We start from the raw sequence: 19,542 nt of genomic DNA on the forward strand, positions 1-19,542 counted from the left end.
TTCACCATATCATATGTGTAGTGTTTATCGAATAAGAAGAAGCATCGACACGAAATGACTAATTTGTATAGTACCTCATTTCCTTACTATTTGACGTTTTGATGAGGATATGCATTTACCATATTTTGTCAGCTTAAATCATTTTCCCTTCAAATTGTCATCGCTTTATCAATATTCTTATTGATAGTATTTTCCAATTTAAATATTTACATAATTAAAAAAAGTAGAGGAGTATATTGTCAACAAACATTTTGCTCTACGAGATACTATAGTACTGTTCTTCTCTTTATTTAATGCACTGTACATTTCTAATCACAAAGGAATTAAAGATAAAAACGAATTTATGTCGAATGTAAAGAATAAAATGATGGCAAAATAAGAAAATAGCGAAAGACACCAAATTTCGAAGTGGTTGGTGAAGCGAAATTTATCTTTACCGATGCTGACCAAATTCTAACTCGCCAACCTCCTCCTACTTCAACCTAACCCCCCATTTCACAACTACAAACAATTCTCCATCCCTCAATCCTCATTTCTCAGTTTCTGCAAAAGGGAATTCAATCCCATCAATTACACTAATCAATTGCATATCTCAATTTGCTGAAAAACTCCAGCTCATAATTAATGGCTCACGTCGCGAATATGGCGCACAATCTCGCCTCGCCCAAATTCACAACCCCTAATGCTAAATCCCCGGCTTCGACTTCGTCCTCCTTGTTTTTCGCCCCCAAGAGTTTGAACAATTCGTCGAAAAGATCGTGGGGCTTGGGTAAAAGTTCGATCTTGACGGTTAAAAAGACGAATCAATTGAGAGTTGTGGCCTCGGTCGCGACGACGGAGAAGCCGTCAACGGTGCCGGAGATCGTGCTCCAACCCATTAGAGAAATCTCGGGCACTGTTAAGTTGCCGGGCTCTAAATCACTCTCCAACCGAATTTTACTTCTTGCTGCTCTGTCTGAGGTAGAACTTACATTTTGCTTATCGATTTGCAATGCTGAAATAGTATATTTTTTAATTGCTTAAATGCATGTTTAAGGGTTCATTTTCTTTGTTATAAAGTATAAATGCAATGCTTATGTTTGTGTTCTGCACACTTGTTTTAAAGCTGAATTTGACTGAGATAATCAAATTGATGTAGAGTAGTATTTTTTTCCTAGGCCAAACATATTTGTGATATCTTTTACACAGAACATTCGGTTACATGCTGTCCTAGACCTATTTCAATGCAATATGGCAGTTAATGCCTCACTTACTAGTGGTTAGTTTTTTCATCTAGTGGAGCTTCCTAGACATCTCTCCCTTTGGCTATGTTGTTGGCTTGGAGAAGATGGATTCTTATCTGACATGAAAAATGTCGTTTTGATTGAGCGTGTAGTTTTAGTTTATAGCATGTACTTAGTTGTTGAGCAGTTGGAGAATCTATGTCCAATACTTGTGCTGGAATATCTTTCTTTATTTGATTTAGGATTACATGTTTGAAACACTTGTCCATCTGTAGCTGAAGATTGAGAGTATGAGAAGACAAGTATTATCACATAATTTTTCTGTTCTTTTATGTGTAGTATCGCATTTTGAACCTTTCACGCCGCCTCAAATTTTCATTTGATTAGTACTAGAAATACTTTAGGAGTCCCTAATCTCTTTTCATAGATTATTTCATGCATATTTTATCTTTCCTTGTATATTTATAAGTTAACCAGTCACAAGATGCAATAAACTTCTGGTGGATGTTGGATGTGCTCCACAGTTATCTACTAGTTCTTGGGTCTATGTCTACTTTTAACTATGTTCCTGAAATAACCCTTACATGTTTTCTAGGGAACGACTGTTGTGGACAACTTGCTAAGCAGTGATGATATTCACTATATGCTTGGTGCCTTGAGGACTCTTGGGTTAGATGTCGAAGAAGACAAAGCTAATCAACGTGCAATTGTGGGAGGCTCTGGCGGCCTATTTCCAGCTTCTAAAGAAGCCAAGGAAGAAATTCAACTTTTCTTAGGAAATGCAGGAACAGCGATGCGTCCATTGACTGCTGCAGTTGTTGCTGCTGGTGGGAACGCAAGGTATATTATTTACACACTTTTCCACCAGTGTTATTATTTACATTTTTGCCTGATCCTTGAGAAATTTTAGATAAATGTCATTGTATCTGCAAAGGGCACTTCTTATAATTTAATAACCTTGATTGATTTGTTTGTATAGTAAGTTTCTATGAATCCCTACTGTGGTCGAGTTTCTTACTGTGACATTTATACTCTGTTATGGTTTTCAGCTATGTGCTGGATGGAGTCCCTCGCATGAGAGAGAGACCTATTGGTGATTTAGTCACTGGGCTTAAGCAGCTCGGTGCTGAAGTTGATTGTTTCCTGGGCACTGATTGTCCCCCTGTTTGTGTCGTTGGGAAAGGAGGTCTTCCTGGAGGGAAGGTGGGTCTTCCCCTCACTTGAAATTTAGTTCTGCCATTTTTTCAATTATTCAGACAGGCCTGCATGTTACCATTTCACATACAGTACCATAGTACCCAAGCTTCAAACTGATACCTACCATGTTCATTTCTGTCATCTAGGATTAAATATTCGACTTTTCTGCTAATATGTTAGACTTGGGAGATTGTGATTTTTCTGCCTTGTCCCTCTTCTTATAATATGTGAACTGAATAGATGACTACATTTAAAGCACAAAGCATGCTATCGTGAGTGTTGTTTTCGGCACCAAGATAAAGGCAAACAAAACAACACTTTTCTGTTAGAACGTCGCCTAGAATCTATGATTTATCTTCTCTCTGTTTGGCCTTATGTGTGCAGGTGAAGCTATCTGGATCCATAAGCAGTCAATACCTGACTGCTCTGCTCATGGCTGCACCCCTGGCTTTAGGAGACGTTGAGATTGAAATAATTGACAAACTCATTTCCGTGCCTTATGTGGAGATGACACTTAAATTGATGGAACGCTTTGGCGTCTCAGTAGAGCACAGTGACAGCTGGGACCGGTTCTTTGTCCGAGGAGGTCAAAAGTATAAGTAAGTTCCTCCCCACGAATCTGTAAGCAGCTTTGATGAACTCGATTTGTTGAAGCTTTAACTTGATGCAATTATCAGGTCTCCTGGGAAAGCCTATGTGGAAGGTGATGCCTCAAGCGCCAGTTACTTCTTGGCCGGTGCAGCTGTTACTGGTGGAACTGTTACTGTTGAAGGGTGTGGAACGAGCAGTTTGCAGGTATTTCGGCTTCATTTGATGTTGTGATCTTTCTGATCCTTTCAGATGACGGGATTTCTAATATCTTCTGCTCATGTATTTCGTTTTGAAGGGTGATGTTAAATTTGCCGAGGTTCTTGAAAAAATGGGTGCTGAGGTAACCTGGACTGAGAACAATGTGACTGTTAAGGGACCTCCTCGTGATGCATTTGGAAGGAAACATTTGCGACCCGTTGACATAAACATGAACAAAATGCCCGATGTGGCCATGACTCTCGCTGTGGTGGCACTTTTTGCAGATGGGCCCACTGCTATAAGAGATGGTACGGCTGCCTCTTATAACACGATCATATGTTTCTCTTCGTTAGTGAATAATAAATGAAGTAGTTGACACAAGTCAGCTAAAAGGTCGCTATCTGCTTCCGTAGTTATAGATGAAAACGAAAGCAACGTGGATGATGATTTAAAGAATCTATAATACTCTTTACCTTTGATCCTTTACCAAAATCTTATCCTATCTTAAATCAATAGGCCTAAGTTAGGAGCATCTATTCTCAATGCCTTTGATCAACTTTTTCTCAGAATCTTCTGCTTTCAATGCTACTTTTCTCGTCTGCGAAACTGACCCGTTATCTCCCATTTGTTTGCAGTGGCTAGCTGGAGGGTTAAAGAAACCGAAAGAATGATTGCCATTTGCACAGAGCTTAGGAAGGTATGTTGCATTTTACACGCGTTTCCTCCATCTTTGGATATCTATCGTGTGATCATCGTTCTACTTGTATCTATGTTTTCAGTTGGGAGCAACGGTTGAGGAAGGGCCGGATTACTGCGTGATCACCCCACCGGAGAAACTGAATGTGACGGAGATTGACACGTACGACGACCATAGGATGGCGATGGCCTTCTCTCTGGCTGCATGTGCCGAGGTTCCAGTGACCATCAAGGACCCCGGGTGCACCCGTAAGACCTTCCCCAACTATTTCGACGTGCTTGCTACGTTTTCGAAGCACTGAAAGAACTATTGCCATCACTGATGAAGAAACGAAAGTGAAAGATCACCAAATTTTGGAATGCAGTGAGATGTTGAAATTGCTTGTAACAGTAAAATAAGACATGTTTAATATTGGGAATTATTTTGGTTGTAGACATAGATTGAATGTATTGTTGTGACCATTTCTTGAGTAATAAATTAATGTTTTGAATATTAGATTAATTTTTTCTGTAATGCATTCTTGTCAGCTTGGCCTGCATTGTAAGTAAGAGTTGGCAATTTCCATACTCCATCGGGCCGGATCTAAAATCCGTCGGGCCTTCAATTGATCCATATTCTTTTTTTTTTACTTATTTTTCTTTAGTTATTATACTATCAATTTAAAAAGGGATGTTTAATTAGCACTAATTAATTTCTACACAAAAATGTGCTAGGGGTGGGGCAAAGCAAAATAACCAAAATCCAATAAGAATCAAACTGAAATTTAAAATTTAGTTCGGTTTTTCAGTTCCATTCGGTTTAAACTTTTGGCTAGTTTTGGTTTTTCAATTCGTATTTTTTAGATTATATATACAATATAAGTAATAATTTTTAGATTTTATAGGATTGTAGATTTTTTTTTATATGTTAATTGCTTGATACGATATAATTTTTGTGTCAATTATAGAAAATAAATATTTTTTTATTTTTGTTTTTTTTACTTTTTGGATGTATTGTGTAGTTACAACTTTTTGTATAATTTGATTTTCATTTTTTAGGATTTTTCGACTTGAATCGATTTTTATAGTTCAGATTTCAATTTTTTGGATTTGATTTTTCGGATAATTCAATTTGGCTAAAAATCGATCCTGAATTCTCAGCCTAAAATATGCAAATCAGATAACTAGGCAATTTTAGCTAGTAACGAATTTGCATTTATATGTGGACTAAGTCTATTGGTAGAGTATTAAATTATATTATCAATTTGCAGACAAAGGTAACATCACTTCTGAAAAATTATTGAATCAAACAAAGTATTGACAGTTACATTTATTTTACCGTTTCATAGTCACACAAATGGAAGCATATGATTCATGAACACACCACACGCACTGTCTGTGTGTATGTGTATATATATATATATATATATATATATATATATATATATATTATGTCGCCGACTGTAATAACTGTAAAGGCAGTGGAACATGAGAGACACTGTCACCTTATAACATATCACATGGTTGAGATTGAGGTGTGACAGTGATGGAGGAGAAGATGTAAATAATTAATTTATGCTATATGTAAACTATTTTATTATCCCCTAATTCTTGATTTCCTCGTTAGAGTATCCACAATAGTGTGGATACTTCTCCTGAACAAGCCACTTTTTTTGTCCTCAGCCACTTCTGATTTGTCCACAGCTACAAAAAAAGATTCCACAGCAATAGTGGACACTTTTTTTTGCCACATTTCACTTTATTTAATTTTTTGTATATTTTAATTCAATGGATATTAAAATTATCGGACTATACATAATTAGAAAAAAAAACAGCTAGTTAAATAAATTAAAATTGAAGAATCATCCTCGTCGGCTTCCCTCTGCACCTCTTGAATCAGAGAATCTCACGCGTCATTCCACAAATCATTCATTTTTTAATAGCAATGGAATCCACAAATTTTAGAGAGACAAAGTATGAATAAAGAGTTGGAATAGTATGAAAATAATGAGGGGAATATGGTGTATTTATAGGCAATTATAATAAATTTAAAAAAATGAAAAAAAAATAATTTGTCCACCGCCACGGCTCACCCGCAGCACAGTAGACCGCCGCGTGCATCGCCGCGCCACTCCCCACCAACCTCGTCCTCGCCGTCTACTCGGCGATGGTCCTTCCGCCCCCTTCCATCCGTCCACGCCGAGGCGGACGTTTCCTCTACTATGGATTGCCGCGGCTGCGGCGACTCCGGGGCGGATACCCTTATATTTGTTTTCTTATTCTCCCTCAATTATTGATTTCCACATCTCATCAAATCACGGATTAACTCTAGATTTTGGCATTTAACACTACCTCAATTCAACCTTTGATTTGTCATTTTCATTATTATAAATTTTGCCTTTATAGAGAGGATATTAGTTGGGAACAACAATCTCATCTTCTCCATAAAGTTGCACATGTATTCACTAAAATTAGATGCAAAAGGAAAGAGGATCACATTCCTTCCTATCAAGTTTTGGTGGATATTTTTATTTCATTTGTGTATTATTAATTCATGAATGGCATTTTCCCCATTTTTCGTAATACAGTGTAGTTATTAGTTTGAAAATTTGGTTAAAATGAAGAAGAACCTTATTATTTGTTGTGATTTTTGGGGTATTTTGTTGGCATCTTTCCTCAGTTTCTTCAATTTGACTTCTAATTTTTGTTATAGCAAAGTCACAAAAATCTTTCTGTTGAAGCAACTTCTAGTTAGGTAGAGTGATTTGATGATGACGATAATAATAATAATTATTATTATAATAGTACTATAAGATAATCTATAACCTAATAAATAAATAATAACAACGATGAAATTGAGGCATAGAGTTGTTGAATAAAATGGGATTTGCCTACACCACGAAATCACTGCACATGTAAATTTGACTGTTACTAACTACGTAGGAGTATTTTATACTCCACTTTTCATTTAAATCACAAAATTATTATAAACCCAATTATTGAAAAAAATATAAAGTTTAACAAATAAAATTTGAAAAAAGAAAAAGAAAAATGAATCAAAGCAAGTTATATGAGCTTCCAAAGTGTACAAATTAATGTCGGTGTACATCGCAATAATGCGAAGGCGCAGTGTAGTGGAATTGTATGTAAAAATATACTCACATGAGAATTTTATTTACAATATTTTATTAAATAACATATAAGTATAAAAAAAATATCAGACGTGTATTCAAAATCACCTACTCCATATTAAATTTATCCAGTAGCCAGTGAATCTTAAATCAAACGTTTATTTACTTTGCAACTTGATTTAAAATGTATGGCTTTTAACGTAATAAAAGCAAAAGTTTGCTTTTAAAATATAAATACGCAATTATTGCGTTGGCTCCATAAACTTAATATCATTGTAACATGAGTAAATCGCGAATTGCTTTCGGCGAAATTTAAAGCAACTGAAGAAACAGACATGTATGTATAATTCTTATCTCTTGTAAAATATTTTAAAATTAGAGAATTAGGATTGAGGCATTCTAATACTATTCCTTAAGTGATTATCAAACTATCTTGAAATAATAAAATAAATATGATGTAATGTCCGTTTTTTTAATTAAAGGGTGTTTGCTTTTTGTGAATATCTTGTTTAAGATATGGTGTGGTATGTTTTATTTGTTTTACTTTATTTATGGGTGTGAATTTTAGTTTATGGTTTTTGAAAAGCAAATTAATATCCTAATTAATAAATTAAATATCTCTCTCTCTCTCTCTCCCTCTCTCTCTCGGTTCTCTCCCTCACCCCACGATCTTCTCAACCCCCCCACTCCCACAAAACCGATATCTTTCCCTTCCCAATCACAATCAATCATCGGTTCTCTCTTCTCCCTCACAATCTCAACACCGGTAAGCTTTCTCCCTTCTCCCTCTCGGTTTTTACCTTCTTCCATTCACTCCCTCTCATCATCTTCTTGGATTCCTCAAGGTGATACCCTCCTTCGTCGTGAATCGGAGTCGTAAGAGGAAGTAAAGCTTTTACACTACGTTGAACTATCCGGGAAAGGTAATACAAGGCCTCAACTCTCGTTTAATTCGAAAAACATGCATGTAGGACGTTTTGGGAAGGTTTAGATGCTGAATAGGTTTTGTGATTATGTGTTGTTGTCGAGAGCATGTTTTGTTAGTAACTGACAGTGGGTTCCGACCCCGTTTTGACTGAGCAAACGATCTCCTTTTGGTACGAATTTTTAACCGTATAAACTTGGATGTGTCTTCGGTGTGGTGTGTAAATTTCAGCTTCATTGGATGTCGTATGATTTACTATGATTTTTGCAAGTAAACTGCGCAGTTCTGCGTGTGGTGTGTTCTGGGTGATGTTTTCATGTGCAATGGTTGGGTTTCTGAGTGTTGTGCTTTTGTGATGTATGTGGGTGTGTTTGGCCAAGAGATGGCTCGGAGGAATCAGTGTTTGGTTCGAGAGTTTTCGTGTGTGTTGGCCGAGAGTTGTTGGGTTCAGCCTAGGGCAGATTTGTGGAGAGTCTGGAAGGGATGATCCCAGGTGTTTGGGTGTGTTTTGGGATGTAGAATGCGTGGTGTGTTTGTCGTATAGGGTTTGAGAATCGGGGGTCAGAGGAAAAGGGGTGTAAACTAGGTGCCGAGCAGACGGCCGAGGTGGTCGGCCGAGGTGCCGAGCAGGCGGCCGAGATGGTCGGCCGAGGTGCCGAGCAGGCGGCCGAGATGGTCGGCCGAGGTGCCGAGCCGGGCGGCCGAGACGGTCGGTCGAGGTGCCGAGCCGGGCGGCCGAGATGGTCGGCTGAGGTGCCGAACCGGACGGCCGAGACGGTCGGCCGAGGTGCCGAGCCGGACGGCCGAGATGGTCGGCCGAGGTGCCGAGCTGTGCCGAGACAGGTGCCGAGCTGTGCCGAGACAGGTGCCGAGCTGTGCCGAGACAGGTGCCGAGCTGTGCCGAGACAGGTGCCGAGCTGTGCCGAGACAGGTGCCGAGCTGTGCCGAGATAGGCGGCCGAGGTGCCGAGCCAGGCGGCCGAGACGGTCGGCCGAGGTGCCGAGCCAGGCGGCCGAGGTGCCGAGCCAGGCGGCCGAGACGGTCGGCCGAGGTGCCGAGCCAGGCGGCCGAGACACCGAGCCAGGCCGAGACGCCGATCCTTTTTCCGAGCTTTTTCCGAACCTTTTCCGAGCCAAGTGAGCCGTTGCACAGTAAGGGTATGCCAGGAGTTTGAGTGTTGTGTGTGTGTCGTGTGCGCGTTTTGAGTACGTCGTATGCGTGTCGGGTGCGTGCGGGGTGTGTTTTCGGGCGTGTCTTTGTGTGTTTGGCTTATGAGATGTTGTTAAGTGTGTGTTCGTGTAACGTGCTATATGTTGAAGTCGTCCACGTAGGAATCATGCATTGTCGTTTAAACATCGTCTACCCTGACTCTAATCATGATTTATTTATCTTTCAAAAAGGGTGATCTTTTACGAGGAAAGTGTGGTTGAAGGGAACTGTATTAAAAGCTAAGCAATCGAGGTGGGCTTTTCTACCCTACTTTTATGTGGGTTATCTTTAAATACGGACTTTGTTCCGGAAATGTTTATGGAGGTGAACTGTTTGTCTTGCCAATTGTTTTGTTTTGAAACCTATCTGAAGTGGTTTACCACATATGTTTAATCGAATTCGGGTCTGTTGGGCTGCGAACCCTCAGGCTAGTGTACACGAGACCGGGAGCCATCTGAGAGCAAGTTGGCCGGTCTAGTTGACCTGGGGTGTGGCCACGCCCCTTGTCATGGTTGGATCAGATAGTGTATGATAGTGGGAATAAGGGTGGCAATATCTGAAAATGACTGCGCAGTCGAATTTATGAAATATATTTTGTGTACTTGGGTTACTTTCTTACACTTAAAACCCCAAGGTTACACTGATGTGGCATGACAAACTATGATTTTGGCGTGTGTCCACTGAGTGCAATAAGTACTCAGCCCTGCATGTTGTTTTCTTAATGTGCAGGTTGAGCGGCGATGGGGATGACGGATGTTGAGCAGTGAAAGCCAAATGAGTGTTTTTACTTGGTCTTTTGGATGGTGTCGTGTCGTCATACCCGGCATCATCTGTCTTTTGGTCTTTTCCGCTGCTTTGTAATCCGATACATTGTTTTTATTTAACTCTGTTTACATTAACTTTAGAAATGTCTTCTTAGTACAATGTTTGAAGTGAACTTCTTTTTAATAAATGCTTTTGGGTCAAATATTCCTGTTCTCCCCTTTCTTCCCCGCTTCTTTATCCCTCCCCTAGTCGCGGTCCACCGTACTTCCTATCCTTAGGAAATGCGGGCGTGACAGAGTGGTATCAGAGCCTAGGTTTTCTCTTTCTGCTCTGGACCCAAAAAAATTCTTTTTCTGACTGGAGTAAGTTTTCAAAAGTGTCATTGGCTCAACATCCGACTCATCGCACTCAACCTGAAATGAGGTAATGGAAATTTCGAAATTTTGGAAAGTATATGGAAGTGGAGGAAATTGTGATTTTGGTGTTGAAAATGATTTTTATGTAAAGTTTAAGTAAATGTTGAGACATGTGGAAGGGTACAGCGTGATGTGGAAAAGTTGGAAATTATTTGAGTTATGAACTGTTATGGTGTTATGAACTGTTGATGTATGATGAACTTATATGAAAGCATGTGGCTGATGTGTGATGATATGATGACGTGAATGTTGATGTGAGCTTTTATGTGAGTATGTGTTGGCCTTTTGAATGTTTGAACTTAGACGTGATAGAATTTCACTAGTGCTTCTTGGACCTATGATAGATAAGAGCTTTTGGCCTTTGAACACCAGCGGGTTTGGGTTAGAACAGCGATACGTGCATACACACTCTCTCTCTCTCTCTTCTTCGGTTATGTACTCTGTTTTTTTTTTATACGCGAGGCGGTTGTTTCTGTTTTTCTATAGATGGCGCGTATGTTCCGAACCCCGCGACGGAGTGATCGCGATAGACTTAGGGCACAGAGGGTGCTCAGAGATTTTAGAGTGTACCGGAAGAAGGATCACGTACCGTTGATAGAGTTCGTGGCACACTTCGATACCCTCTGGAGGGCAGCTCAGGAGTTCGGAGTGACAGAGCATGACGGCATTGAGAAGCTAATAGATTTGCTTCCCGATAGCTGGAAGGAGTGGGCCGAAAGAACGGCGAGGAGGTACACGTGGCATGAGCCCGCTACCGATGACATGGTGGGTGACATGGCTGGCTTTCGGAAAGCCGTGTATTGTGCACTGGTGGACTCTCGAGAGGAGCAGCCCCCACAGGAGGTGGAAGAGAGGGTCGTGTATCAGGACAAGTATGTGAGCATGTACGAGGGTGAACAAGGGTATGAAGATGTTTATGAGGAGGCTCTGCCAGGGAACTCCGAGGAGGACGACGACGAAGACCCGGAGGAAGGGCCTATGGATGAGGATGATAGAGTCGTAGTCTAGAATTAGAATAGTTCGTTGTCTTTTCAGTTTTTGCTTTCAGTACGATCTACTCTTGGGAACAATGTTGGCCTTCTTTCTTTTAATGAGAATTTGGATTTTGATATATATATCCTATGTGTTGCATCTTATACTACATGAAGATTTTATAAGAAAATTTTGAGAAAGTGGTAATTTTGGATGAGAATTGTAGTAACACTTTTTGGATATTGAATCAGAATGCCGCCAAGACGTGCACGCCAACCACGACAAGGACCCAACGTGGAGGCACCACCTCCACCACCACCGCCACCACCACCTCCACCACCACCGCCACCACCACCTCCACCCCCGCCTCAACAAGAAAGATTCATAGTTACGTTCTCAAGGCAGAATCCCCCAAAATTTGACGGACAAGGAGACCCATCCAAAGCGGAAGAGTGGATACGCGGCCTCGAGCGTATCTTCAGGGTCATGGAGTGCACAGATAGGGAGCGCATTGCTGGTGCTACCTTTCAACTGTCAGGTGCTGCCGATTACTGGTGGGAGACTCGGCAAAGAACTATGAATCCTGCCCGCCTGGAGGCGCTGACGTGGGAGGAGTTTAAAGTGGAGATCGATAACAAGTATGTTCCAAAGACGTACAGACGGGCCAAGGTGGTAGAGTTCCACACACTAAGCCAAGGCCGAATGACTGTAACCGAGTATGACCGAGCCCTCGCGCAGATGGCACGATATGCGCCCGAGTTGATGGACACCGATGAGAAATGGGCGGTGAAGTTCCGGGCCGGGCTCAGAGATGAGATAAAGGCCGCGTTGGCCTGTCGAGGAGAACTCTCCTACTCGGAGATCTTGACTTGTGCACTGGACGTGGAAGATGCACTCCCTAAGCCAAGAGTTGTGGCAACAACAAACGCGACACCTCTACAAGCTCAGCCGGGCCACCAAGAGAAGAGGAGGTGGGATGGTGACCAGGCTCAGTATGGTGGTAAGAGGCCACAACACATGAGGAACCCACCCTACAATGGCGGGAGACAGAATACTTTCCAACCGAGGGCAAACTTTCCGCCGAGGAACCCTCAATGTGGGAGATGCTTCAAGTATCACACCGGGGAGTGTCGAGACCCTAGGTGCTTCAACTGTGGTGGGAGTGGCCACTACATCCGAAACTGCCCAAATAAGAACATGGGAACGGGAACGAGACAGAACCAGCTAGGTTTCCGTCCACAATCCCAGGCACTACCTGCACCTCCACCGCAACAACGCCGCCAAGGATTACCATTGCAAGCAAGGGCCTACGCCTTGAAGGGGAAACAGCCGGCAAACGGGAAAGAAACCTTTGAGCAAGGAAACTTGGCAGGTATGGGCACACTTCTCAATATGCCTATAGTTGTCTTGTTTGATACGGGTGCGTCGCATTCCTTTATATCAACGTCTTGTGTGGATACTTTGGAATTACCTACTGTTAAGACCGAACCCACTATGAGTGTGACCTCACCGGTAGGCGGGGCTATAGATATATCCCGATCTTGTGCATGTGTGAACTTTGGAATAGGTGAACTCAGTTTAGTGGCTTATAATTTGCAAATAATGACGATGGGTAGCGTAGACATAATCTTGGGTATGGATTGGTTAGCGGAGAACCACGTTACCCTTCATTGTAGAGAAAGGGAAATTTCGTTTGAAACCCCCGGAAAAGAGCCGATGAAGTTTCACGGAGTCCCAATGAGCCGACGCAAGTCCATTATCTCTGCGCTGCAAGCCACTACAATGATGAGGAAGGGATGTCCAGCGTACCTTGTTTATTTGAATGGGGAGGAGAAGAAAGACAGGAAGATAGAAGATGTGGCGATAGTGAGTGAATATCCCGATGTCTTCCCCGATGCATTGCCGGGACCCCCACCCGACAGGCAAGTAGAATTCACGATCGATCTGGAGCCCGGATCGGCACCAATATCCAAAGCACCTTATAGAATGGCGCCAAAAGAGTTGGAGGAGCTTAAGGTGCAACTGCAAGAGCTACTGGAATTGGGATTCATTAGACCTAGCGTGTCACCATGGGGAGCACCAGTGTTGTTCGTAAAGAAGAAGGATGGAACGATGAGGATGTGCATCGACTATCGGGAGCTAAACAAACTAACGCTGAAGAACAAGTATCCACTACCAAGGATAGACGACTTGTTTGACCAACTTCGAGGGGCAGGAGTCTTCTCTAAGATGGATTTGAGGTCTGGGTACCATCAGCTGAGGGTTCGGCGAGAAGATGTACCCAAGACAGCTTTTCGAACAAGATATGGTCATTATGAGTTCGTTGTAATGCCTTTTGGACTGACGAACGCCCCGTCAGTGTTCATGGACCTTATGAACCGCGTGTTCCATCCATTTCTGGATCGGTTTGTCCTGGTTTTCATCGATGACGTGCTTGTTTACTCAAAGAACGAGGAGGAGCACAAAGAGCACTTGAGAACCGTCCTAGCAACTCTAAGGGACGAGAAACTATATGCCAAGTTCAGTAAATGCGAGTTTTGGCTCAAGGAAGTAAATTTTCTTGGACATGTAGTAACTTCAGATGGAATTCGTGTAGATCCGGCCAAGGTAGAAGCGGTGCAGGAGTGGAAGTCACCTTCTACACAAAACGAAATCCGAAGCTTTTTAGGACTGGCGGGCTATTATCGAAGATTCATCGAGGGATTCTCGAAGATAGCAAGGCCAATGACGCAACAACTGAAAAAGGGAGTCAAGATGATTTGGACGCCAGAATGTGAGGCGAGCTTTCAGTTGTTGAAGGAGAAATTGACCACCGCACCAATCCTAGCTGTGCCGGAGCCAGAGACTGACTATGCGGTATATACGGATGCGTCGAAGGTGGGACTGGGATGTGTGCTTATGCAGAAGGGGAAAGTGATTGCATATGCATCGAGACAATTGAAGCCCCATGAACTGAATTATCCGACGCATGACTTGGAACTGGCAGCTGTGGTACATGCTTTGAAGATCTGGAGACATCATCTTTATGGAGTCCGTTGTGAGATATACACGGACCATAAGAGTTTAAAGTACTTCTTTGAGCAAAAGGAGTTGAACATGCGCCAACGTAGGTGGCTCGAGTTGGTAAAGGACTACGATTGTGGTATAAATTACCATCCGGGAAAAGCAAACGTAGTGGCCGATGCTCTTAGTAGGAAGTCTCAATCTCAGCTGGCCACCTTTCTTACTATCGAGGAGAGTATAATCCAAGAGTTCAGTAAGATGCGCTTGGAAGTGGTGAGAATGCCCGAGACTGTGGAAGGGATAGTAGCCACGTTGGTGATGGAACCCGACTTAAGAGCCAGAATTGTAGAAGCTCAACGGCGAGATACGTTACTAGAAAAGATTCGCTCAGAAGTGAGGACGGGTGAACTCGGAAATTTTCGTGAGGCAGCGGATAATGGTCTCACATACAAGGGAAGGTTGTGTGTGCCTAAGGATGAAGGCCTGAGGATGGAAATCATGAGAGAAGCACATGAAACCCCATACGCTGCTCATCCAGGGAGCACCAAAATGTATCAAGACTTGAAAAGACAGTTTTGGTGGAACGGTATGAAAAAGCATGTTGCGGCATTTGTGGAGAGATGCCTAGCATGTCAACAAGTAAAGGCGCTACACCAACGGCCCTATGGGAAATTGCAACCCCTCGAGATTCCGGAATGGAAGTGGGAACATATTGCAATGGACTTTGTGGTAGGACTGCCAAAATCCCAGCGAGGGAACACGGTGATTTGGGTGATTATAGATCGCCTCACCAAATCTGCCCATTTTGTGCCGGTTCGTGCCACTTATGGATCCGATCAGTTGGCTAAGGTATATGTACGGGAAATTATACGCTTGCATGGAGTTCCAGCGACAATCACATCTGATCGTGATGCTAAATTCACTTCTAGATTTTGGACAAGCCTGCAGCGCGAGTTGGGGACTAAGTTGAATTTCAGTACAGCGTTCCACCCGCAAACCGGCGGGCAGTCGGAGAGAACGATACAAGCATTGGAGGACATGCTACGAGCCGTGGTGCTAGATCGAGGCGTAGGTTGGGAAGAAGTGTTGCCCTTGGTAGAGTTCGCTTACAATAATAGTTACCAGGCGACTATCAAGATGGCCCCATATGAGGCCTTGTATGGAAAGAAGTGTAGATCGCCACTTTATTGGGATGAAGTGGGTGAGAGAAGAATTCTCGGACCAGACTCTGTAGAAGAGATGATAGAGATAGTCCGACAAATCCGTGGGAGGATCAAGGAGGCACAAGATCGACAGAAATCTTATGCGGATGTTCGAAGGACCGAGTTACAGTTCGAGGTCGGGGAAAAGGTCTTTCTGAAAGTTTCTCCTTCTAAGGGAATAACTCGTTTTGGAGTGAAGGGAAAGCTGAGACCCCGATTTATTGGTCCATACGAGATTTTGGATAGAGTCGGCGTGGTAGCATACAGGTTGGCTCTACCACCAAGCTTTGGAAATGTGCACAACGTCTTCCATGTGTCACAATTGAGGAAGTACGTGTTTGACCCCACACACATCGTTCACCAAGAAGAGATGATGGTCCTAAATCCCGATCTAAGCTATGAGGAGAAGCCCGAGGCCATTTTGGACCGAAGAGTGCAAGAATTGAGGAATAAGTCAATTGCTTCGGTGAAAGTACGGTGGAGGAATCATGGAGTCGAAGAAGCAACATGGGAATTAGAAGATAAGATGAGAGAGAAGTTTCCGGAGCTGTTTGAGTAATCTAGGGAAATTTTGGGACGAAATTTTTTTTTAAGGTGGGAGGAATGTAATGTCCGTTTTTTTAATTAAAGGGTGTTTGCTTTTTGTGAATATCTTGTTTAAGATATGGTGTGGTATGTTTTATTTGTTTTACTTTATTTATGGGTGTGAATTTTAGTTTATGGTTTTTGAAAAGCAAATTAATATCCTAATTAATAAATTAAATATCTCTCTCTCTCTCTCCCTCTCTCTCTCGGTTCTCTCCCTCACCCCACGATCTTCTCAACCCCCCCACTCCCACAAAACCGATATCTTTCCCTTCCCAATCACAATCAATCATCGGTTCTCTCTTCTCCCTCACAATCTCAACACCGGTAAGCTTTCTCCCTTCTCCCTCTCGGTTTTTACCTTCTTCCATTCACTCCCTCTCATCATCTTCTTGGATTCCTCAAGGTGATACCCTCCTTCGTCGTGAATCGGAGTCGTAAGAGGAAGTAAAGCTTTTACACTACGTTGAACTATCCGGGAAAGGTAATACAAGGCCTCAACTCTCGTTTAATTCGAAAAACATGCATGTAGGACGTTTTGGGAAGGTTTAGATGCTGAATAGGTTTTGTGATTATGTGTTGTTGTCGAGAGCATGTTTTGTTAGTAACTGACAGTGGGTTCCGACCCCGTTTTGACTGAGCAAACGATCTCCTTTTGGTACGAATTTTTAACCGTATAAACTTGGATGTGTCTTCGGTGTGGTGTGTAAATTTCAGCTTCATTGGATGTCGTATGATTTTACTATGATTTTTGCAAGTAAACTGCGCAGTTCTGCGTGTGGTGTGTTCTGGGTGATGTTTTCATGTGCAATGGTTGGGTTTCTGAGTGTTGTGCTTTTGTGATGTATGTGGGTGTGTTTGGCCAAGAGATGGCTCGGAGGAATCAGTGTTTGGTTCGAGAGTTTTCGTGTGTGTTGGCCGAGAGTTGTTGGGTTCAGCCTAGGGCAGATTTGTGGAGAGTCTGGAAGGGATGATCCCAGGTGTTTGGGTGTGTTTTGGGATGTAGAATGCGTGGTGTGTTTGTCGTATAGGGTTTGAGAATCGGGGGTCAGAGGAAAAGGGGTGTAAACTAGGTGCCGAGCAGACGGCCGAGGTGGTCGGCCGAGGTGCCGAGCAGGCGGCCGAGATGGTCGGCCGAGGTGCCGAGCAGGCGGCCGAGATGGTCGGCCGAGGTGCCGAGCCGGGCGGCCGAGACGGTCGGTCGAGGTGCCGAGCCGGGCGGCCGAGATGGTCGGCTGAGGTGCCGAACCGGACGGCCGAGACGGTCGGCCGAGGTGCCGAGCCGGACGGCCGAGATGGTCGGCCGAGGTGCCGAGCTGTGCCGAGACAGGTGCCGAGCTGTGCCGAGACAGGTGCCGAGCTGTGCCGAGACAGGTGCCGAGCTGTGCCGAGACAGGTGCCGAGCTGTGCCGAGACAGGCGGCCGAGGTGCCGAGCCAGGCGGCCGAGACGGTCGGCCGAGGTGCCGAGCCAGGCGGCCGAGGTGCCGAGCCAGGCGGCCGAGACGGTCGGCCGAGGTGCCGAGCCAGGCGGCCGAGACACCGAGCCAGGCCGAGACGCCGATCCTTTTTCCGAGCTTTTTCCGAACCTTTTCCGAGCCAAGTGAGCCGTTGCACAGTAAGGGTATGCCAGGAGTTTGAGTGTTGTGTGTGTGTCGTGTGCGCGTTTTGAGTACGTCGTATGCGTGTCGGGTGCGTGCGGGGTGTGTTTTCGGGCGTGTCTTTGTGTGTTTGGCTTATGAGATGTTGTTAAGTGTGTGTTCGTGTAACGTGCTATATGTTGAAGTCGTCCACGTAGGAATCATGCATTGTCGTTTAAACATCGTCTACCCTGACTCTAATCATGATTTATTTATCTTTCAAAAAGGGTGATCTTTTACGAGGAAAGTGTGGTTGAAGGGAACTGTATTAAAAGCTAAGCAATCGAGGTGGGCTTTTCTACCCTACTTTTATGTGGGTTATCTTTAAATACGGACTTTGTTCCGGAAATGTTTATGGAGGTGAACTGTTTGTCTTGCCAATTGTTTTGTTTTGAAACCTATCTGAAGTGGTTTACCACATATGTTTAATCGAATTCGGGTCTGTTGGGCTGCGAACCCTCAGGCTAGTGTACACGAGACCGGGAGCCATCTGAGAGCAAGTTGGCCGGTCTAGTTGACCTGGGGTGTGGCCACGCCCCTTGTCATGGTTGGATCAGATAGTGTATGATAGTGGGAATAAGGGTGGCAATATCTGAAAATGACTGCGCAGTCGAATTTATGAAATATATTTTGTGTACTTGAGTTACTTTCTTACACTTAAAACCCCAAGGTTACACTGATGTGGCATGACAAACTATGATTTTGGCGTGTGTCCACTGAGTGCAATAAGTACTCAGCCCTGCATGTTGTTTTCTTAATGTGCAGGTTGAGCGGCGATAGGGATGACGGATGTTGAGCAGTGAAAGCCAAATGAGTGTTTTTACTTGGTCTTTTGGATGGTGTCGTGTCGTCATACCCGGCATCATCTGTCTTTTGGTCTTTTCCGCTGCTTTGTAATCCGATACATTGTTTTTATTTAACTCTGTTTACATTAACTTTAGAAATGTCTTCTTAGTACAATGTTTGAAGTGAACTTCTTTTTAATAAATGCTTTTGGGTCAAATATTCCTGTTCTCCTCTTTCTTCCCCGCTTCTTTATCCCTCCCCTAGTCGCGGTCCACCGTACTTCCTATCCTTAGGAAATGCGGGCGTGACATATGAATGTGGTATTTTCAAGAAAATCCATATCCCCACAAATCTCACCCACAGTCTAATGAAGTAAGGATTGGGAAAGTCAAGCCTAGAGTTTACCAAAAAGTCTATACTACTAGTTTCATCGAATAATAATATAGTAGTACTAATATTTTAAATAGTACTCCTACTATATGCCTTCGCACAAATTTATGCTCCATTGATTTGAATTGAAGGAATTCCTTGAGAAAAAATAACTAAGTAGGAGTACTTCATAACTTAAAATATAAAATTGTGTGGATAATGATCCCTCGTAAAATTCTATATTGATAGAGAAGTAAATTTACAAATTTTGATTATTGGGCTATTCAGTTTGCAAGTATATAATTTATGATTAAATATGTATTATGTTTGATTTATAAGATTGAATCGCATAACTTAATTATAAATGAATAATCATGTGATAATTAGTCACAAGACTCACGACCAGCCCCTTCATTTAAAATAATCTAATAACTCAATCCTAAATTATATCTTTATGAATTATTATTTTATATAGGAAACTGAACCCCACCTATATTTACACATGGATAGAATCATTAATCAATCAACCAATCTCCCTTTGTCCATCTAAATTCTAAACACATAAAATTTCACTAAAATGATTCATGAACACAAACAAGTACTACTTCTTAATTATTCACAAATGTCAAAAACTCAGTACTCTAAAACTCACATTCC

General features: G+C 42.8%; 1 protein-coding gene across 1 annotated transcript; it reads left to right on the forward strand.

Moving 5' to 3' along the window:
- The first annotated feature begins 396 nt into the window (after nucleotides 1-396).
- LOC121809321 (3-phosphoshikimate 1-carboxyvinyltransferase 2) lies at nucleotides 397-4,401 on the forward strand. The gene is made up of 8 exons (XM_042209892.1): nucleotides 397-960; nucleotides 1,819-2,063; nucleotides 2,273-2,426; nucleotides 2,805-3,019; nucleotides 3,098-3,215; nucleotides 3,307-3,517; nucleotides 3,845-3,906; nucleotides 3,989-4,401. The coding sequence occupies exons 1-8, from the start codon at nucleotides 625-627 to the stop codon at nucleotides 4,205-4,207; spliced, it is 1,560 nt and encodes a 519-aa protein (XP_042065826.1). The 5' UTR covers nucleotides 397-624; the 3' UTR covers nucleotides 4,208-4,401.
- The last annotated feature ends 15,141 nt before the right edge of the window (nucleotides 4,402-19,542 follow it).

The sequence above is a fragment of the Salvia splendens genome, chromosome 1, assembly GCF_004379255.2.
Source record: "Salvia splendens isolate huo1 chromosome 1, SspV2, whole genome shotgun sequence".
Classification (NCBI taxonomy): domain Eukaryota; kingdom Viridiplantae; phylum Streptophyta; class Magnoliopsida; order Lamiales; family Lamiaceae; genus Salvia; species Salvia splendens.

Coding starts and splice junctions, on each gene's coding strand:
- LOC121809321 (XM_042209892.1), top strand. CDS start 625: ATGGCTCACGTCGCGAATATGGCGCACAATCTCGCCTCGCCCAAATTC. Junction 961..1,818: donor TTCTTGCTGCTCTGTCTGAG/GTAGAACTTACA, acceptor CATGTTTTCTAG/GGAACGACTGTTGTGGACAA. Junction 2,064..2,272: donor GCTGCTGGTGGGAACGCAAG/GTATATTATTTA, acceptor TATGGTTTTCAG/CTATGTGCTGGATGGAGTCC.